The 23,655-nt window shown below is 42.2% G+C and overlaps 1 protein-coding gene across 1 annotated transcript in view; it reads right to left on the bottom strand.

Moving 5' to 3' along the window:
* SRGAP2 (SLIT-ROBO Rho GTPase activating protein 2) overlaps positions 1-23,655 on the bottom strand; it is a 351,569-nt gene that overhangs the window by 193,477 nt on the left and 134,437 nt on the right. The window contains exon 2 of the mRNA XM_042782562.1: positions 21,036-21,228. Within this exon, the coding sequence (XP_042638496.1) occupies positions 21,036-21,228 (193 nt within the window). The remainder of the gene's footprint in view (positions 1-21,035; positions 21,229-23,655) is intronic.

Genomic DNA, 23,655 nt, shown 5'->3' on the forward strand with positions numbered 1-23,655 from the left:
GTGATCCGTAGCCTATATCCCTATGAGACCAGAAGAACTAGATGGTGCCCAGCTACCACTGTCAACCACTCAGAGGGGCATCTATGTAGGAGATTCTGGATAGAGAGGGAGAACAATGTGGAACAAAATTCAAAATCATTTGGGAAAAAAAAAAAAAAAGGAGACCAGGTTTGCTGGTCTGATAGAGCCTGGTGGAACCCCTGAGACTATGGGGCTTAGCTGCCCTTCAGGTCTGGAATTGAACCCACACCTGGGGCTTCCAGCCAAACAAAAGGCAGGCACATGAGTCAAATATTTACCTGGGGTAGACACACTCCTTGGAGAGATCAATCATGGGAGAAAGAAGGGCTGTTTATGCACAGGGAGAGAGCTCAGGGGGCAGGAGTGTATGGAGGGACGGACACAGGGAAGAGGTAACTTTCGGGAGGAAGTGGGAGAGTAGCTGTTGCATTGTGGTGAATTGTGGTCAATGCCATGAGACAAAGTGTATGTGAACTGTTGTATGGAAGGTGAATTTGCTCTGTAAATTTTCACCCAAATCACAATTAAAAAAAAAAAAAGACCCCATTCTAGAGGGGAAAATTAATGAATACAAACAGAAATAAATAAATTGAGCTGTATTTCAAATGAATAATAGCCTTGAAGGTCTAGGAAGTAGGAGAAAAAGAACTAGTCTACTACTTTTGAACACTGTGTTTTGGTCCTCAAGGCTGTAAACAAAAAGAACTCTGTTGTTGTTGTTGTTATGTGCCGTCGAGCTGGACCCAACTCATAGCGACCCCTCCTTGGGTTTCTGAGGCAGTATCACTATGGAAGTAAATTGCCCCATCTTCCTAATGAGGAGCGGCTGGTGGGTTTGAACTGCCAGCCTTCTGGTTAGCAGTCAAGTGCTTTAGGCACTACACAAAAAGAACTCTAACCCAATACTAAACTCTAGTTAGTAGTCCTCTTTTTCAGAGGCATGAGTCAGCAATTCTGAAACTGCTTTCTGTATATTTTACAAGTGAGCAATTAAATAAATAAATTATAGATAATGGAGAAAATAGAGTTACAAATACGGAAAGAAGAGAAAATAGAATAAAACGTGGATTGGAACTGAAGATATCAGTGTGAACTCACATCTTTAATACAGATAGGTTTAAGTCAGAATTAACTCAATGGCAGACAACAACAACATAAATAGATAGGAACTCTCATGGTACAAAGGTTAAGCTTTCAGCTGTTAACCAAAAGATCAGAGTTTCAAACCCACCAGCTGTTCCATGGTACAAAAGACCTGGTGATCTGCTTCTATAAAGATTATAGCCTAGGAAGTCCCATGTGGCAGTTCTACTCTGTGCAACTGGGTCACTATAAGTTGGAATCGACTCAACAGCAAACAAAAACAACAGTATGTAGATAGATAGATAAATAAGTATATACACACCTACTCACCCACTGCCATCGAATCAATTCTGACCCATAGTGGACCCTACAGGACAAAGTACAACTGCCCCATAGGGCTTCCAAGGCTGTAAATCTTTATGGAAGCAGAGTGCCTCATCTTTCCTCTGCAGATCAGTTAGTGGACTCAGAATGCAGACTTTTTGGTTAGCCACCTAATGCTTAACCACTGTACCACCAGAGTTCCTTACAGTACATATATTTCCTAGCTCTGTCTGCTGAGAGAAACTAGAAACAATGATACTTCAGTAACAATTAGTGCATGAATGGTTTCTAAATAATATTTTCCACTAGAAGGAACCAGGGATCTTTGAAGAAAAGCTGGCTCCAGAGCTGAAGTAAGGGACATACAAGATGAGCCTGGAACATCTTATTGTGCTAGAAGGTATAAAGGCACTCAATGGGAACATCTCAACAGGACAAAAGAGCTAGCTTAAAGGGCTCTACTGGCCAAATCTGGGACAACATACATGTAACAATAAATAAAGATGGTAGAGATTATAACTTGTGTAATAAAATAATAATATGAGTCCTCATTAATATGAACAAACAAATAAGTGAGAGAACAGGAAAGTTCTTCCGTAGAATATAATTCCACCTGATAAACACAGAAAAAATGATGTAATTGGAAAAATCAACATTTGGGGTAGACTCTCTAAGAAAATAATGTCAGTATCATGAAATACAAAGACAGACTTGGAATCCATTCCACCATACAGGAAACTAACAAGACATGTTAACAAAATGCATAACCTTGGATTTTCTTTAGTCATTAGGAAAATTTTTGGAATAATTGGTAAAATCTGAATAAGGTCTGTGGATTTACATAATATTATTACACCAATATTTAAGGCTTCTTAAAACTGAAGAATAGTTTAGCTTAACTAGTGAAAAAGGTCTGCCTTGACCATTACACTCTCTTAAGAACTATCTCCATATGATCAAAGAGACAACAGCCATTCAAGAGATTAGATAGGAACCTTAAGGGGCAGTGAGCTTATGTTACTGAGAGAGGAACAACTCAGAAAAAGAGAGTGAGAATGGTTGCACAACTTGAAGAATGAAATCAATGTCACTAAATGGTATATGTAGAACCTGTTGAATTGGTGTATGTTTTGCTATGTATACTCTCAACAAGAGGAGTTGGACCTGCGGGCTTGGGACCATCACAGGGGACATAAAAAAAAAAAGTACATCCTGATTTTGACAACTGTACTATGAATATGTAAGACAGGGTCTTGTTATTAGTAAATACACACTGAAGTTTGTAGGGGTACAGGAGTATCAATCACGTCTGCAACTTAGTCCAAAATATTTCAGAAAATACTAGTGTGTATGTGTGTGCACATGCACGTGTATCTTTCTGTGTGTGTCTAAAGAGACAAAAAGAGGAGGATAAAGCAAATGTAGTAATATGTTAACAATTTTTGGGCAATCTGGGTAAAGGGTATATAGGAAATCTTTGTACTAGTCTTGCAACTTTCCTATAAGTCTAAAATTATGTCAAAACAAAAAAATTTTACATATCCCACCCTGGAAAATAGAAATAAATCATTCTTTCCATCTCTCCTTGTCCTTTGGCAGTTGATATACACTGTGTTGTGTTGTCAGCTCTTTCACATAAACCTTCTATTTTTCACATGACACCATGGGCCTCCTGAAAGCAGGTGCTGGGTTTTATATCTCTTTGTGTTCCCAGCATCTGCACGGGGCATGTTGGTCATTGTTGATGATGAAGATACACCCAAGTGTTTATTACATAATCACATGTAACACAGGTGATTAAAGGGTTACTCAACAATTCTGACTCCACCCAAGAGTTGGACCTGCGGGCTCAGGACCATGATCACAGGGGACATCAAGCTCAATTGGCATAACATACTACACAAAAACATTGTTCTACATTCTATTTTGAGGAGTAAGAGCTTGCAAGCAGCCATCTAGATGCAACGATGGTCTCTCCTTATCCAGAGCAAAGAATGAAGAAAACCAAAAATGCATGGAAACAATTAGCCCAAGGCACTGGTAGACCATGTGAACCTCAGCCTATATGACCATGAGACCAGAAAAACTAGATGATGCCCAGCTACCACTGCCAATCACCCAAAGGGGGATCAGTGCAGGAGATCCTGGATAAAGTGGGAGAACAATTCAGAACAAAACTCAAAAAAAAAAGGACCAGGTTTGCTGGTCTGATAGACCACCTGGTGAGATCCCTAAGACTGTAGCCCCTAGGTCCAGTTACAGTCTGGAACTGAACTCACTCCTGTGGCTTCGAGCCATACAGTAGACAGGCATATGGGGTGGACATTTATATCAGGTACAACACTCCTTGGAGTGATCAATTATAATTCACAAAGGGAGACAGCACTGGGAGCAGGAATGCATGGGAAGGAAGGACACAGGGTAACTACACAGGGTAGTTAGTGGAAAGAGAGCTGTTACACTGTGGGGCATTGCAGTCAATGTCATGAAACAAAATGTGTATGAACTGCTGTATGTATGGAAAATGTATTTGCTCTGTAAACTTTCACCCAAAGCACAATAAAAATTAAAAAAAAAAAAAAAATCCTGACTCCTCAGTCTTGAGGTCTACACTTTCCTATCAGCTCACAAACACACAAACACTCACACACTCTCTCTCACACACACAATCAAACTCACTGCCATCAAGTCGATTCCGACTCATAGTCGATTCCCAAGGTAACAGGAAGTAAATTGACTTATCTTCCTTCCATGTAGCAGCTGGTAGGTTTAAACTGCCAACCTTCTGGTGGGGAGTCAAATGCTTTAGGCAGTAGTATGCCACCAGAGCATACACACATACAATCTTAAACATTTCACATTAAATGGTAATTTCCATGTGCTAGAACTACGGCATATTATTCTGTATATATTTAATTCCTAGAATAGCCCTTACTGTAGAATAAAAAATTAAACCAGTTGCTGACAAGCTGATTTCAACTCATAGCGACTCAATGTGTTTCAGAGTAGAAATATCCTCCACAGGGTTTTCATGGTTGTAACCATTTGGAAGCAGAATGCCAGATCTTTCTTCCAAGTTTCCTCTGGGTGGGTATGAATTACCAACCTTTCATTTAGTCATCTACCCAGGGTCTCCTTGGCATAGAACAGGTGTTCAATAAATATTTGCTAAAAAAATAAAAAAAAAAAGTAATAACCTCACAGACCAGGAACAGTATTTGCCAAAACTTTCACACTAAGGGACAAAATGCCAGGAATGAACTTGTTTTCCAGAATGAATAACAGTACAAAGATGTTCTTAGCCCCCAAAGTAATAAGTGATTTTATCAAAGATTTTCAAGCCAGTTCTTTCTGGCTAATTAGAGTGGCTCAGAAACAGGTCCAGACCTGATAAAATACTCTTTTCATTTGATTAAAGGTGAAAATCCTTCTAAAGTCTTTTGTAATTTAGTACCAAGAAGGCCTACAAAAGATATATGTATATATATATTTTTTCCATTATGACTTCTCTTGACTATGTTGTAAAGTGGAAGGTTTTCCTAATCATTTGGCTAGAAACCCAGTATGTGTGTCCAGGGGGTTCAGGGGAGTGAGAAGCAGCAATACTGAAGTCTTAATTCTTAATAAACCACATTCTCTTCAGTCACTTCCAATTAACGATGTTAACAGAAATCTGGCAAAAGCCACATTGAAAAGGTACGAGAATAAGGTTAGAATCCAAGACAAAGCCCCCTAACAATATCTTATTAAACCGTATATTCTAAGAAATAGAATTGCCTCAGGGTGCTGATGCAAGAGACTACACAGTGAGTCCATGGTGTATCTGCATGAAGTGTATGCACCACTCTGTGGCAGGGAAGGGCACATATACCCACCCATTACCAACTATAACAGAAGCCAGGAGGTGGCTGACAAATCCAGTCCTTGGATAAAAAATGGAGGGGAGGTGAGTCAGGCAAGAAGTCAATACAGCTAAAAGGCTGAGCTTTTCTTAATTGTGCCTGCCTTCTTGGGGTTTACCTCTCTCCATTCAGAGTTCCCTCAATAGCCTGTGCTTTATCTTCCAAAGAAATCCGTCTGAGGCATCATTTCCACCTGTACACTGCACAAGCAATTCTGCACCAACTTCCTCCTTTTGCTAAATCCCCACGATGCTGCTTGTAAAGTCAAAGAATTTCAAGCATCAACAGAAACCCCCACCCCCACCCCCACCCCCAGAATTTAGTTATGAACATCTGTTGTTTACAAGGGTTCAGGCTGAGAGCTGCCAGACTCGTTCTGTAACCTCTACTTTAACACGGAGGCTGCCAGGGAGGGATGTCTGAATCTCATGCAAGGATGCCCTGTCCCGATTGCTTAAGCAGAAATCGGCAAACACAGCTCAGCATCCTACCGTTGAAGATAATCCTAGTCTGTTTGAGTCGTTTATAATCCTGGTTCTTTAACCAGCTGTAGCCAGAATAGGTTAAGAAGTAGAACTGGGTCCATTGATCCTCCTGGGAATTTAAAAGCCATGGGGCCATAATAGCTGGGGGGTGTTTAAAGACAGGAGCTGACAGAAAGGATGATTCTTTCTCACTTCTGAAAAATCCACACCCTACTTTGCTCTCATTCTTCTGAAATCTTTCATGAACACCGAGTCCTTCCCACATGACTGTTTCTCCTCACAGCATGATTCTTCAGTGCAGCACAGGAATTAGATACGAAAGTCTTCACTTCAATTAACTCGGGACCAAATCTAATTGAGAACATAACTATCCTATCTTTTACCTTTCTCTGACTGAGCCAAGCTTGAGTCCCTCCTGAGCACTCCACTTTCTCTCCCCTCCTAGTAGCTACTGGAACCTGCTCAAAATGGGATCCTATTTTTAGATTCATGTGCCCAAGTGCACATGTGTTCTTATTATTCTCTCTCAGCCTGCCTGATTCCCTTCATTTCAATTATAAAAGTCCATACGGCAGACTGTCTTTTCTTCTTATCTTGTAAACCCATCCACTTAACAAAAGTCCGTTCCCAATAAAGATGACATGGCTTTTGCCTTTAAAAGAGAAGTGGATCAAAGTCAATTCATTTAATTGGTTGCAAATTTCTGAGAATTAAAGATCCCATGAACCAGCCACACATCGCTTCCTGTGTCTACTATGGAATTATTATGGAGCTTACCAGAGCCTAGAGAATGAATACTAAAAGCTCCCCTCATCCCAGCACTATTGTCAAGGAACGTGATCACCAGCGTCTCTGCAAGCAGAAAGCCTGAGGTGTGGCCTGCTGACATTCCAGTACAGTTCCTAAGAGACACAGGGAGCTCTCCAGAGTCGCCAGTATCCTCCCAATTGCTCATAAAAGCGTGTTTTGCTTCCAACCTGCCCTCTGCCATGGCCCACTTTGAAAGGATGATATGAAGCCATTTATCTGAAGCTTGGGAGCCTCTATTTGGTCTGTCATGCTCCTGACCAAGCCTTCAACCTCCTATTACAGGAAGTTGAACAGAACTGGCATTCTTTTATTCACCCAGGTCACATTTGAGACCTGTTCATCTCAGCATGATCCTTTATAGAAACCTTATGATTTAGAGCTAATCATGGACTTTGTCAACTGCTAACCAAAAGGTTGGGGGTTCACGTCCACTCAAAGGCACCTTGGAAGAAAGGCCTGGTGATCTACTTCCAAAAAAAAAATCAATCATTTAAAACCCTATGGAACACAGTTCTACTCTGACACACATGGGATTTCCACGAGTCAGAATTGATTCAAAGGCAACTCTGTGAGAACAAGGATATTAGAGGGTGATTGTATTACAAATTGCCTCTGCTGGACCATTATAAGTCTTGATCCAAGTGTAACATGCCAGGGTTGAACTATACCTTTTTTTTGAAGAGGATCTTTAATATCAATATCTGTAGATAGATAAAACATACATTGGGTGAATTTTTACAGGTATTGAAACATAACAATTATATGGAGTCATATATTCACATGTCCTACCCAATGCAGACAGACCATACAAATCAGGAGAGAGGATGAGTTTGTCAGGTGTAAGTGCCCACAGGGGTCTCTGAAGAAAATGGACACTGTCATGCTATAATAACCCAGGCCAGGCTTAGGAATACTTAACCTTGCAGAGGGAGTATTAGTGAGCCTAATCTATCAGAGTTTTACGTAGTATAACTATGTTGTTGTTGTGTGCCACTGAATCTATCCTGACTCATAGCAACCTTATAAGACAGAGCAGAACTGCCCCATAGGGTTTTCTAGGCTGAAATCTTAATGGGTCTTTTCTCCTGTGAAGCAGCTGGTAGGTCTGAACCACTAGCCTTTCAGCTAGCAGCAGAGTACTTTAACCACTGTGCCACCAGGGCTTCTTTTAATGTAACTATACTCAGTCCCAACTCTTGAGGATGAGATTAATAGTAACTATTGTTTATATTTACTATGTACCAATAACAGTCCTAAGGCTTCACACATATTAATTTACTTAAACAGCATAGCAACTCCATATGATAGGTACCACTATTATCCTCATATTGCAGATGAGGAAACAGAATTGATTAAAAACTTTAATCCAAAATCATACAGCTGGTAAGTAGGAGAATCCAGGGAGTTTAGTTCCAGTCACACACACCCTCCCCCTAGGAATGAATTCCGTTGAATGCGTTCTTTCTTGGTTCCAAAGATTGTTCACTACCCAAGATGCCTTCTTGTGTCTCTTTATCCTGCTTTATCCATGTGTGATAAGCCTTTCTGACTCTTCCATCCCTCACCCCCACCCCCCAAAATAACCTCCAATTACCACCTAAGATTCTACACGGACTGGGCCAATGCAAACCTCACCAAGAGACTTTATGTTAGTCTCTAAATAATGGCAGCCTGAGCCATGGGGAAGAGAAGTCAATCCTTGTTCAACACCAGATGCTACAATCAGCTGGGCGAATACTCCCCAAGGGAACAAACAGCACCCCAAAATGTCCAAGATGAATGAGTGACACACTGGTCCCAGGAAGTTAGGGGCTCTCCCTTCTGGCAGTTTCATACTTCCTCCTACTTCCCTCCTCAAGGTCACCCCATACACAAAGAGGAACTTCTGCTCCTCCACCCTTTCCGATTTGCAACCACAGCTATAACATTCCCATGGCCAAGAGATTCTGCTTTTTAGGGCACTGCTATCCTGTGAGACCAATGAACAACTCTGAACTCAACTGCAGAGCAGGGATTCATCTGCAGTAGGTAACATAACTAGAGAGACTGCACATTCTAATACTGGGGCCCAAGGCCCAGAACATGGACTCTACACGAATTTCTCTTTAATTGTGTACCTAACCTCCCACTGAAAGGAGTAACACAAATTGAATGTCTACCAGATTCTTGGGATACCTAGCTCCTACTCCCTTAAATCCTTGCCATGTGGTAACACTACTCATAATCAGCCAAATAAGCAGGCTTACTTTCTAAGTGTATCTCCTTAATGTACTGCAAACTTAATGTTCATGTGAATAGGATATCATCTTGTTCCTCTCCCCCCAATATCTAGTGCAATGCCAGGTATGTAAATAGCTCCCCCAAATGTTTATTGCATGGATGCACAAATAAATATCTTTTAAATCTCTTTTTCTCTCTATAATTTGACTCTCACAGATAATACAAGAAGTTTCCTGTTTTTTCTTCTAAGCCCTTACCCTGGGGAATTACACTGTGGTGTAGTAAATTACTTAGTGTGGCTTTTCTACCCATAAGTCTTTGTAAACTCCAAGGTGGGATTTTCTATGAGCAACTGAGGAGCTCTTGATTGCTGAAGTTGTCCACCTGGAGTATTTCTGTTGGGCGTGGCACAAAACAATGTTCTGGGAGGTTCCCCCTCTCTCTCAGGTGCTTAGAGTTCTGATGCTATGATTGTCTAGTTTGACCACCCTGCCAGGCTCAAAAGCCTCCTAGAGGCAGAACTCTCTCTGACTGCTGGTTGAGGAAGACATGCTGCTGAAAGAGACATGCACTCCTGAGACACGTGTTGCTGGCAAAGAGACGCAAGAGACACGCATCATCGCTGAGAGAGACACCGAGGGACCAGCACTACTGGGAAAGAGACTGTGAGAGACTGTTGGCTGAGGGATGGTGGGCTGGGAGAGAGACTGAGCATTTTTCCTGAAGTTGAATTGTAGCCTGTGGTGCTTCCCTAATAAACCCCATAATTTGTGAGCTCTGTGTGGCCACTGCAGCAAATTATCGAACCCAGGAGAGAGGTGGTGGGTGCTTTGGGAGGAACAGTTGGTGAAAGGGCTGGAGGGAGGCAGCATGTCTGGCCTTGCAGTAATAGGCCTTGGGTTACTGCTGGTAATCCTGTCTTCCCCTTGTGGGATTAGAGAAGGTCAGAACATGTGGCCTCCTTGTCGTTTCTGCATACACCTATTTCTAGTCTCAACCATCACCTCCCTATAAACATGCCTAAATCTGTACCAATAGCCTAGACCTCTCTTCAGTACTGAATACAGCTATTTTCTGTATTTTCATATTCTGTCAATCACTGGAAATTTCAGCTCCAATATCCTTCCAATACATTAAACCCAATATCCAAAACCAAATTTCTCATATTCCAGCCCTTCAAAAATAACCCCTCCTAACTTCTGTATTTCTGTTAGAAGCACCATTAATTTACCAGTCACTCAAGTCCAAAAGAAACTTCACACCCTTTTTCTTTTGTGCTCCCAACTCACTTGAAACCTGAATCCCATCAGTCAGCAATTCCTGAAGATCCTTCCTGCACCAGGTATTTTCCATCTGTCCCTAGACTGTAAGCTCCAGGAGTGCAGAGGGTAGGTAGTATCTGTCTTGCTTGGCATGTGTCTGGCACATGGTAAGAAGAGTATGTTGTTGTTATTGTTGTTATGTGCCGTCGAGTCAGCCCCGACTCATAGTGACCCCTCCTTGGGTTTCCGAGGCAGTATCACTACGGAAGTAGGATTGCCCAACCTTCCTTCCGAGGAGTGGCTGGTGGGTTTGAACCGCCAGCCTTCTGGTTAGCAGTCAAGTGCTTTAGCCACTATGCTACCAGAGAAGAGTATACATATTTGCTAAATGGTTGGATGGATGAATTCCTATTCTTCTCATTCTTACCATCCTACTTCAGTTTAGATCCTTGTTATCTACTGTGGTAACTAGTTTCATGGTATCAAGTTTCTCATCATCTCACAAACCACCAGGCACCCTGGTGGCACAGTGGTTAAGCACTCAGCTGCTAACTGAAAGGTCTGTGGTTCTAACCCACCAACTGCTCAGTGGAAAGAGATGTGGCAGTCTGCTTCCGTAGATTACGCATTGCCATTGAGTTAATTCCAGCACAGTGACCCTATAGGACAGACTACAACTGCCCCATAGGGTTTCAGGGCTGTAATCTGTACAGATTACACAGGGCTCCTCTGTAGAGAGTACAGGCTTAGAAACGCTATGGGGCAGTTTACTCTGTCCTATAGGGTCACTAAGAGTTGGAACGAACTTGATGGGAATAAGCAACAAACTACCCCCAGGATAATCTTCCTTAACAGAGTTCATATCTAAGGTCAGACAGACACTAAACTGGTCAAACCTTCAATGACCTCCACAGTATGACCCTATTTACCTTTGTCCAATTTTTGCTTACACTTCTTACAAGTAAGCCAAACCAATTTACTCAATGCATCCCAAAAACATTTTGTACTTTTCTTCCACCCCACCCCTTTTGCCTAAAATATCTTTCCCCTCCCAAGCTATCAAAATCCTATCCATTTTCTTCCCGGTCTAGCTCAAATCTCATTTTGTCCCTGAAAGTTTCCTGACTACACCAACTGCATGCCACATCCACTGCCTGTGAACTGTCTTCAGCAGCATACACTTGGTGGTGGTGGTTGTTGAATCAGCCCGACTCATGGCAACTCAAGCCCAACAGAAGAAAATGTCCAAGTCTACACCATCCCCATGACTGGTTGCAGATCAGATCACTGTTATGCATAGGGTTTTCATGGACTGATTTGTGGAAATAGATTCCAGGTCCTTCTTCCTAGTCTAAAAGGTCCACTGAAAGTTGTTCAGCATCACAACAACACGCAGCCTCCGCTGAGAGATGGGCTGCTGCAGGTCTCCTGCACTGAAGGCAAGAATTCTACCACTGAACCAGCAATCCCTCACACACACTGCCTTGTATTAAATATATGTGTCCTTGTCTTTGGGTATAATTTATCTCTGACTATACATTTGTGTGGGGAGCCCTGGTGGTGTAAGGCCTAAGCCCAGAAGGCTGACGGTTCAAACCCACTAGTCACTTCTGGGAAGGAAGACTGGGCAATCTATTTCTGCAGTGATAGCACCTCGGAAACCCAAGGAGGGGTCACTAAGAGTTGGATCCAACTCAACAGAAGTGAGTTTGGTTTTCTTGGTTTATACATTTGTGTGAGAAAGAACCACAACTTCTACTTCTTTGGACTGCTCCTCGTAAGAGTAGAACAATGCCTTAAAAATGTTCAATAAATATTTGTTGAGGAGGACAGCTGGAAGAAAGGAAAGATGCTGGCAGCAGCTTATAAAATAATATAAGGTCTCTGTAAGGAACACAGCAGGATAGCAATGCAGGAGTATTCCTTTAAAAACTCAACAGGAAGAAAACTACCTCAAAATAAAAGAAATGAGCTATTAAAAGTAGATCAAAATCAAGTGAGCTATGACTGAAAGGTAATTTACATCAAATCTATATATAAAAAAAAAACATCTAATGCATCATCAATTAGAGTCCCGCTGGGCAATATTAACACAGATTTCACTTTAAAGAGACAATCAAAGGCTCAGCAACAAATAGGAATACATTTACACTCTTCAAGGAGCCAAAGAAAAGCTAAGAACATCTTCCCTGGGAAGGCTTCCTACCCTCACAATAATACTTTCTCTCTACTCTTAATCAAATTAGGCTGACCAAATTTCAGATACTAGCAGGGTCCTTCCACAATTTAAAGGAATAAGGGAAGCCCTATTATCTACCTTAAACAAAGCAGAATAAGATAGAATCACATAATCACTGCAGTTTCATCTGCAGTGTCTTCTCATGCTTTCAACTGGGGAGGGGCAAGAGGAGAGGGATGAGACCACAGGCTGACACTTTGCAAGGGGGATCCAGAGCTGTGTGGGTTTTAATGAGGATGTCTGCACTGAACACAGTATGGGAGAGGACAAAAGGTGAACAGGATCAAAGCAGAATAGGAAGCAAAACAAAGGGTGACAGAGTAATGGTTTCCAGAAGAAGAACTTTTCCAAGAAAAGATGAAAAAATCACTTCAGCAACATTTATCCCTAAATACAGTCACTTACAACTGTAATAAAATACCCCACCTAACCCAGTATGAGTGGCTGACATCTAGCCAGGGTGTGAAACTGGCCTGGAAAAGGGTGGGACCGATCCATGTGGACCAACTCCGGCCTGGCCAACCTACCCCATCCTAAGTTGAACAGTTTCCACATTGCTGAGATGCGTCTGCCCAGAGCTGCTGCTGGCAGCTGCTCTCTTGGCAGCACAGGGAGACAAATTCATGGCACTGCCGGGCCAACAGCTGCTATAACTCTGGGGGAGGTGACGAGTGCCCACTGAGATGCTCTGGGCAGAGAATGAACTATTCTAGGAACCAGTCCTAGAGTCAGCAGAATTGAGGCTACAGTTTACCAGCAGAATGAAAATAAAGTACAATTGCCATTCCAGAGATACAGGAAACCAACAGCCTTTCTCCATCCAGCTTTTTTGACTTTAGCACTCGGTCCCTGCCCTCACATATGGCCCCATCTTTTCTATTTCCAAGGATACAACTTCTGTTTAGGTCCACATTAATCTCTCCACTGGAATGTAATACCTTCTTAACAGGTATTCTTCCCTTCAATCTCTCTGCTCCAATTGATCTTATGTACTGTTGCCATAGTTACCTTTCTAAAGCATAGCCATCATTATGCTTCTTGCTCAAAAACCATCAATGGTTCCCCATTGCTTACAGAAGAAAGCCCAAACCTTGTCACCCAGCATTCATGCACCTCTATAATCTGGCCCCTACCTATTTTTCCAGGCTTACTTCACTATCACATTTACTATTCCTGTCCTTTCAGCAAAGCAGATGAGTTATCCACTAGACTTGTTTTTTCCTACCTGTAGGCCTTTACAAACACTGTTCTCTCTGCCTAATTCTTCCTTCCCCATCTTCTCTTCCTCCTTCTACAACTTATATTCTGTCTCAACTATATTCATCTTGTATGTCTGATACCTAGCATTGCACTTTTCTTTTTCCATTTCCTATCTACTGAACCTCCATAAAGCCCTCCCCAATCTCCCGACCAGAAGAAATCCCTCTTCTTTGTGCACCTGGGACAATTTTATGATGGGCAGTCATGGTCTTTCATATACCTGCCCTGTATTAGTTTCCTAGGGTAACAGAGTACCACAAAGTGGGTGGCTTAAAATGACAGAAACATATTGTCTCATAATTCTGAAGGCTAGAAGCCCAAATTCAGGGTGTTTGGAACCATGCTCACTCCAAAGGCTGTAGGAGAAGAAATCCCGTTCTTAGATCTCCCAGCTGCTGGTTGCCCAGGAATTGCTTAGCCTATAGCTTCAGCATAATTCCATTTCTGCCTCCCTCCTTACATGGCCAGGCTCCTTTGTCTGTCTCTCTGTGCCTCTTCTCCTCTTTTATAATGACACCACTCAGATTGGATTAGCACCCACCTTACTCTAATAAAATCCCATGTTAACTGATAGCATCTTCAAAGATCCTATTTCCAAACAGGGTCATATTCACAGGTACAGGGGGTTAGAACATCAACATATCTTTTTTGGAGACACAATTCAATCCATAACATGTTCTTTCACATATCACACACAGACAAAGTGGCAGAGGCTGTAGACTGACCCCCAATACATTTCCCCTTCTTCTATATTAATAGAAATGTTACGTTCTGGTCTCCCAGAATAATAACTACGCAGCTTGGGGCAGGTATGAGACTAAGTTCTGGCCAGTGGGAGGTAAGCTGAAGAAATGTATATGCCACTTTCAGACTGCACCTTTAAAGAATAAGACAGTATCCTTCCCCTTCTGTGTTTCTCACCGTTTAGAATACAGATATGGTGGCAGAGAGCCATTTGGGTCATAAAGACAAAACATGGAATAAGGAGGCTGAGTCTCTGACACAGGACTGGATGGCTAATGTCATCTCTGTTACACAGGAGAGAAATCAACCCCTATCCTGTATAAGCCACCATTATTTGGAGTCTATTACAGCAGCCAAACCTATATCCTAACCAAAACAGACATGCCTAAAATGCCTTTCCTGTGCCAAAATGCAGATTTGTCAGTTGCTCACAAATGTTTCAAGCTAGGCCTGGTGATGCTGCCTGCCAACTACCAGTTCAGTCTCGGCAGCATGGATGTCTTTATACAGCAGCATTTGTGCATGAAAACAGCTGAATCCTCGATTACCTTTTGCAATATGAAAATGAATGGAAACAGAAAAACGAAAGTGCTGTTACTAATGTGTTGAGAGGTAGAGGTCACATCACTGTGTTATGAAGACAAAGGTAGAAATCATTAGCCATGTTGACTCTTGAACCTCAATCTGATTCTTACTGGAGTTATACAGACAGACGATGGGTTTAATTGTGGATAAGAGACAAAAATTAAAGAGAATGTGTGTATATATATATATATATATATATACCAAAAAAAAACCACAAACTCACTGCTGTTGAGTCAATTCAACTCATAGCGACCCCTCCTTGGGTTTCCGAGGCAGTATCCCTACAGAAGTAGATTGCCCAGTCTTCCTTCTGAGGAGTGGCTGGTGGGTTTGAATCGCCAGCCTTCTGGTTAGCAGTCAAATGCCTTAGGCATTATGCCACCAGAGCTCCCATATATATGTGTGTGTATGTATATATATATGTAGGGAGATAGAGAGGAGCTCAGGTGGTGTAGTGACTAAGGCATTTGACTGCTAACCAGAAGGCTGGCGGTTCAAACCCACAGCCACTCCTCAGAAGGAAGACTGGGCAATCTACTTCTGTAGGGATACTGCCTCAGAAACCCAAGGAGGGGTCGCTATGAGTTGGGACCGACTCGAGGGCAGTAACTAACTAAGTACACACATACACACACACACACACATACACACAGACATATAATGCCAAAAGTATAAGAAACCAGAAACCCAATCCTACTGCTGCTGAGATGACTGCAACCCATAGTGATTCTATAGGACAGAGTAGAACTGCTCCATAGGGCTTCCAAGGCTGCAAATCTTATGGAAGCAGACTGCCTCATCTTTCTCCCACAGAGCAGGTTGTGGGTTCAAATCGCTGACCATTTTGGTTGGTAGCCAAACGCTTTAACCACTATGCCACTGGGGCTCCTTAAAAGTATACCAGGTGAGGTGTAATTCAGAATTTTACATATATTCTTATAGTAATAGAACCCACCTACCCTACATAAATCTGACTTAACCATTTGCCTTCCTTACACATTTTTAGGACTAAATTATTTATGAAAGTACATAGTTATGTATGAAAGTACAGGATTGTGGTAGTTTGGTTTGTGTGTCAACTTGGCTGCGCCTGGTTGAGTGGCTGAGCAGCTGGTGGTAGTTAATCCCCATGAGGAGACTGGCAATCAGCTCTGTGGTGGGATCTACCAAAAGCAGCTGGGTAGCTGCCTTTGGGTATATGGTCTGCTTACTGTATATAAGGAGAAGCTTTGAGAATGGTCTCTAGCCTATGGCACGCTTGGACCCTGCATGTAGCCGTGTCTTTGTTGAACAGCCTGCTATGCTCTGCCGACCTCACCTCGGGAATTACAATGGACTTAAGTTAATGGCCTGCCGTGTGGTTTGGTAACATCGGGACTGTGCCTTTTTACTTGTCAACCTTGGGGCTTCTCAGTCTCAGCAGCCAGCAGCTGTCTGAGTGAAGAAATGCCTCTAGCTCCAGTGGGCCAAAGCAGAAGGCAAAGCTGGAACCCAAGGTTGAGGAGCTTTCACCCAACCCCTAGAACCTGACTGTGAACTTGGACTTATTACAGGCTCCAAATTGTAAGAATAAACTCCTGTTTGTTAAGACCATCCCATTTGTGGTATATCTTGTCAGAGTGGCACCAGGTAACCAGAACAAGGATGTTGCCTGAATTTCTCCTGTTGGGTGTATTACCATCTTCCCTATATTAAAGGCATTTATGTGTATGTCTCCTCTCCTCTTCTATTAGCCTATATCACAAGAAATTGCTTCTATGCAATCATTTTGACCTATAAAAACAGCAATTTCATGTATTTTACTCTAACAGATTGAAAGTTCTTGGGTTTTGAGCTCTATCTTAGTCATCTTTGCATCTCTTATAATGCCTTATGCATAAAAACGTATTAAAAAGAAATTGCTGAGATTAACTTTTACAGATCTTGCTACTTCCATCAGATAACACTATCCTACCTTACCTCCTAAATGCTATAAAAACAAAACAAAACAAGAGGACCAACCCTTTCTCCCTTTCCCTCTTCCTCTTCCCACCCCCACCCCCCCAGCTTTTCTGGTACATTTAACTTCTCCTATCCCTATCACTGGGTATCTCCAAAGCCTTGGGTCCTGGATTTAGTTCTTTATGCTTATATTTCTCTTCCATTCCAAAATCACTATTCTATTAAAGACTCTGCTTCTTACCTCAAGAGTACATAAAATAACTTCTTAGCTCTGCACTACATCTCCAAGTGGATACTTGAAGGTTTCCATGGCCCAGTATCCTCAAAGAAGGATTCAAAATAAGTCTTCCCTCAACATCCCCATTGCCATCATGAATGCCACGACTGTTCCACATTGTCAGATTAGAGGCACTGAGTCACCTCTATCATAGCTCTTTACCCAATCAGTTATCCAGTCCTGTCCAGTTTCTTGAATGCCTCCTGAATCTATTCCTTTCTCTATATATTTTTTTGCTATCACATTATACATAGATAACTCTAAAAGTGTTCATCCTGGCCTGCTCTGGCATGAAAATTCATTCTTCTATCACATTGGTTCCTCACATTTCTCTGTCCATACAGAACCCATGCTGCTCACTACCAAGTTGCTGCATCAAATCTGGACTTCCCTGCTTGGCTGTCAAAGTGCCATCACTTTAGGGCCCACTCTACTTATCAAACTGTATTTCCCACTGCTTTGGAAAATATCTATGCACTTATAACAATTTGCTCTGAAAGTCCTTTTCATATTATATTGTTTACATGTCTCTCTTCCGTGTTAGCCTGGGAGATAAATCCCAGAGCTTATCTTAGTCTTCACAGGAATCAGTACAGAGCCCAATACCCCCAGTAGATATTTAACAAAGGTTTGTTAAGTAAGTAGGCTGTTGCCCAGGAACATAGGAGGCAACTGGAGTAAACTAACTATAAAGTGACAGCTAAAGGAGTAGAGACGACCCCCTCTTATAGGTTCTCATAGCATCTTACACTGCCTTTTCACAACATTTAACCCAACTTTAAATTATATATCCAGTTGTGTGATTTGTTTAATGTCTGCTTCTTCACTCTATTGTAAGTGCCATGTGGAAGAGGCAGTACTTATTCATTGCTGTATTCCATTCTACCAGGGCATTGCTGGCCCAAAGGATTACAAGGAATGTGCAATGGTTATTTGTTGAATGAAGGTGTAAGAACCTTCTCTTTAATAAAGCTGGAGTCCTCACTAGTCCCTACACTTCCCTCCTCCAAACATTACTGCCTCTTGTCAACCTGCACATGCTGTTCTCTCTTCTCCTACACAAATTCTACCTTTACAGCCTAACCTAAATCCAACGTGCTTCATGAAAATGCTCCTATTCCAGACTCTTCATCTCCAATGATTTACCACTGACCTCTTATCACATTTATGTCCTGTTTAACAATAATATCATTACTGCTTTATCTTCTAATCATTTCTGTGTTCAAATATTTTCTCCTGAACTAGATTTGAATCTCTGCGGATACAAACAATGAACTTCTCTCATATCTTCTAATACTTTGTAGAATCTTGAGCAAGAAATACTCAACTCACTGGTTGCTTGGAAGAAAATGAAGGTAGGGACCAAGTTTATCAGAAATGAAATCAATTCTTCCATCCTTGAAGAATACACCCTATTCCTTATATGTGTTCTTAATCAGAGCAATCCAGATGACTTAGAGATTAGCATATCTGTACTTCAATTTGTAATAGACATGTCTCCAAAACTAAGAATATAATATTGTACTAGAAATTAAATGCTATCTTAAACTTAAGAGGGGGTTACCAACAGAATAAATCCAATTTTGAATACATTTCTCCTGAGTCCCCATTTATCACATACTGTATCAGGACTGCTTATCATAAAGAAACTAGGACTAGGGAAAGATAAGGAATTCTAAGGAGAAAACATCTGGAGGAAATTCTCATTCTGCCTTATAGTGAGTCATATGTTCTCCTAAATGTTAACCTTCATATTCATTCCTCAGAGCTGACATATAAAGGAAAATTTGTGTCCTATATTGTTGTTGTTGTTTTGTTGTTATGTGCTGTCGAGTCAGACCCGACACATAGCAACCCCTCCTTGGGTTTCCGAGGTGGTATTACTATGGAGGTAGATTGCCCAATCTTCCTTCCAAGGAGTGGCTGGTGGGTTTGAACCACCAGCTTTCTGGTTAGCAGTCAAGTGCCTTAGGCACTACACTACCAGAGCTCCTATATTATTAGGCAATAAAAATAGAAAATAGGGAAAAGTAAGATCTTCCTTCCGAGGAACAGCGGGTGGGTTTGAACCACCAGTCTTCTGGTTAGCAGTCAAACGCCATAGGCACTATGCCACCAGAGCTCCCCTAATTCTTAAATACATTCATTCATTTACTCATTCAAGAATTTTACTAAGCAACTACTATATGCCACATATTAATCCAGGCACTGGGAGACGAGTGAGACAAACTCATATGGTCCACTGTTGGTGCAGTGATTAAAGCATTCAGCTGCTAACCACACAACACATCAGTGGTTCAAATCTACTGGGTGCTCTGCAGGAGAAAGGTGAGGCAGTTGGCTTCCATAAAGATTTACAGCCCTGAGAAACCCTATGGGGCAGTTCTACTGTGCCCTATAGGGTCACTGTGAGTCAGAATCAACTCAATGACAATAGGTATGGTTTGGTATATGGTCCATTAAGAGAAGATAATATGAAGGAAACAGTGCTGATATGCCCTGGTAGAAGAACAAATAAAATATTGCAAAAACTCAGAAGAGGGAAAACATTTTTCTGGGGATATCAGGAAAGTTTCTTGGAGGAGGTATCATCTGAGATGGATCTTGAAACATGGTTGTGGTTTAAACATGCAGAGTTGTTAGGATAAGCAAAAGCCCACTTTAGTGAACACTCTGTCTGGCTACAGCATAGTGGAGCAGGAACAGGGGATAAGATGGGAAACAACATTGAGGACAGATGTAGAGGGACCTGAAGACAAAGCCAAGACTTGTGCACTTTTGTGAATAGAGAAGTGCTTCTTAAACATTAATGCACACACCAATCATCTCGTGATCTTGTTACAGTAGATCTGGGGGATGGCCTGAGATTCTGCATTTCTAACATCCCAGGTACTACTAATGCTTGAGTGTCAAGGACATGGGCAATGGGGGTCACTAAAAGTTTTATCCAGAGAAACTGCCTGATCACCAGTGTGCTCCAGGAAGACAAAATCTGGTAATAGCGCATCAGGCAGACTGGAATGGGGAGAAACAGCAGACTGTGGTCCTCACCTTTGGCTGTTCATTAGAAACACCTGGGAAGTTTTTACACTGCATATTGCCCAGGTCCTACTCCCAGAGATTCTGATTTAATTGGTCTAGTCTAGGGTCCAGAATTCAGTACTTTGTCCAAGTTCTTCAGAGGATTCTAATGTGTAGCCAGGGTTGAGAACCTCCACTATAGAAGATATATAGTCAAGTATTCCAATACTTCGCTCAAGCAAAAGATGATCTAAACTAGAGCAATAGCAGTGGGAACACAGTGAAGAGTTCAGTTGCATAAAAGATTGTAAACATAGAAGAAACAGACTTTAGTTACTGCCTGGGCAGGGATTTCGATATATGTCTACAACATCATTCATTTCTTCTGATAAAAGACAGTTCAGTGAAATAGTAAAGAACACGACTCTGGAGCCAGACTGGCTGCTCTGAATTCCAGCTTTTCTATTTTCTAGGTATATGTATGATCTTGGGCAAGTTCCTTAATCTCCTTATGCCTCAGTTTGCTCATCTGTAAATTGGGGATAAACAGTAACTAACATATGGAGTTGTTGTAGGGATTAAATGAGTTAACATAAAGCACTAAGAACCATGCTTGGCACGTGGATTTAAGTGTTTGCTGATTAGTAGCATGGTCCATCATCTATTTTGGTCTTTCCAGGATGGTGAACTACGTGTTAAGACTGATCTGGGAAAGGAGAAGTCTTTAAGGGCTCTTGACCTTCAGCCAATTTGAAGTCACTGGATTATGCAGCTCATGGATCCAACTGGTTCTAGGTGGCCCACCTGCCTCCCTCCACCTAAACCTACTCCCAGACCTCTAAGAGCCACAGAGGACCCTACTTGAACTGCTGGTCCTTAGTGCTGCGTGTCTTGGCCAGGAAGCGCTCGGCCAACTTCTCCAGGTTACGAGAGTAGTCCATCTCAATCTCAGCCTTCTTCCGGAAGAAGTCCTGGAGGTCTTGCAGCAGTTGCACTCGAAGCTCACACTGCTGATCCAGGCATTTCATCTGCTCTGTGAGCTGAGCACGGATTTCTGCAGCAAAAATAAGGGAGGACAGTCAGAGAGAAATCCCTAAACCAACACCCATATAAGCCAACATCCACTCATCTTCCATTTAGTTATTCTCTGTCCCCTGGGGAACTCAAAGCCCTTTCCTTTAAAAAAAAAAAAAAAAAACTAAATCCTAATTGGCCATATGGTGTGGGGTATCTCCAAAAACCCTAGGAACTTTTTACAGACCAATGAAGAATACTGTGAATCAGAAATCTGTTGCATCATTTAAGAGAAACTGCTTATTTGACATAATATTCAGAGATACCACTTATTGAGCAACTTACTGTGTTTCTGGCACTGTGCTGAAAGCCCCAGTGAATTCTCTCTCAACCACCCTATGAGGTAGGTGCTACTCTCACCCCCATTTTAAAGATGAGAAAACTGAGTCTTGATGCTGAACTATTAAGCAGTGAAGCTAGGATTCTCACCCAGACAGGCTGACTTTAGAGCCCAAGCTCAGCCTCTAATACTTCCTTCCTCTCACCATTTCAAAAAGGTTTTCAGCGTCTTTCCAAATAGGATGAGGGTGAGTATATTTTAACCAAGGTAGTGAAGAACCTGCCCAAGGTCAAATGGTAGCAATTAAGAATGAAACAAGCTCTCAGGCTCTAGCCAAACCCATTCACTGTGAATCAGATTCCATAGTTTCCAGTATCACAGAATATAAATCAATCTTCAAAAGGCTGACTTAGAAAGAGATTTTGTCAGCAGCAACTATCACTCCTATCTCTGTTGCTTCATCCTCACCAATTCCTCAGAGCTTCTGCTCTGTCAGAAACATTTCTGGCTATGCTCTAATTGGGCAGATTTCTGGAGGGCCAGGGTCCTCATATAGAGCTTGCAAACACCTTCTCTCTGGAGCCATAGACACTGCAGCTCCATATGCAGCCAGACCTGCCTCAAAAGCAGTATTGCATTTGTTACTGACACGAGACACCAATCAGCCAGGAATGTAGCAGGCAGACCTGACACCCACAGGAAGCAGCCTGGCAAAGCCAGATTGCTTTGTAGCTCAGAAAAGGTCTGTAACACATATCTTTCAGAAGTTATGTCCCAATCCCCAGCCGAGTCAGAATAGAGCCATTTCTTTCATCTTCTACCCCAGCAAGCCTGCTCAATTCCAAGTACATTAGGATGGGATGGTGACTCCAAGCCCAGAGAAAATGAACACCTTCATTATGCCTTTTCTTATGCGTGCTCTTAATTCACTCCCAGATAGTATAGTTGCAATGACACATTCTGTCTATGCTATGTACTGCATGCACGGGGGGTCTGGTGTTTCATCCAAGGTGTGGATAAATTAGAAGCAAATCCAGGATTAGGGCTACAGTGTTCAATGGTTTGCCAACTACTCCTTTTATGAAGCAAAAAGGGGTGCATAAATGGTGCATTTAGCTTTGTCCTGGAGCAGTTGAAGGTCCATAATCTATCCCCACCTCTGTTTGTGTTTCTGTTTTCACAGGTAGCAGTCTGTAGCACAAGTAGTTAAGTACTGCAATACTTAACTGGTCCCTTGTGGGTGATCTTAAATGCAGTTCTCACCTTCTGCATCCCTGCACCTCCCCCTCGCGGACCACCAATGCCACCCAGCCCTGCAGTAACCTCACCTGAACTGAAATTGAGCACTGGTGGATTGTTGCAAGCAGACAGAAGGCTGAGCAGAAAAGCCGCCTGCTTCATCACTCATCAAAGCTCTCTTGTTCTGCGTTTTTCAGAGTCTGATTACAAGAGTGTTGGGGGAGGAGGGAGAGAGGGGAGAGCTGCAGAGGTCACATCAGGGATCTGGTTCTTGCCAGGGATTTCTGGGCGTCTTAAAGGAAACAGCCCTTGTTGAGACTGTTCCTAAAGGCATCTGTCCCCCTTCTATCTATTAATGAGAAGCTGGCAGTAGTAGTTATGGGGTAGACAGACTGAGTGGAGAGAACATTCAAATGCTCTTTGATATTACTTAGAACTTGTCCACTAAGTAAGAATCAGGGTCTCTTAGGGTGGAAAGGCTCTTCAAAGACTCAGTCTGTAACAAATGTGCAAGGGGATGTGTCAGCAGTAGGGTTTCCAGCTCCCTATGAGTTACCTGAAACTCATCTATGACTTGGCCTCAATGATCTCACAATCAGGGAAGCAACACAGAACATGCAAGACTGGATGAAGCTCACCCCCCTCCCAAAACACACAGAAAATAGGGCTAGGAAAATCCCCATGATGCCTGTAAAATTCTAGAGGTAGTTCACTCCAAGGTTTGTCCTGTCTAAGGAAAAAGCACTTCACAGGAAGCCTCTGAGATTAATAAGAGGCCCCCAAGCACATCCAGCCAGCACTCATGGGCTTCTGCTATGACTTTTCCAGGTGTCTCAATGAGCACCAACTGCATCCCATCCTCAGGACCCTGAAAGGAAGGAAGCAAGT

The sequence above is a fragment of the Orycteropus afer genome, unplaced genomic scaffold (genome assembly GCF_000298275.1).
Source record: "Orycteropus afer afer isolate SDZICR_OR568_19922 unplaced genomic scaffold, OryAfe1.0 scaffold00013, whole genome shotgun sequence".
NCBI lineage: Eukaryota > Metazoa > Chordata > Mammalia > Tubulidentata > Orycteropodidae > Orycteropus > Orycteropus afer.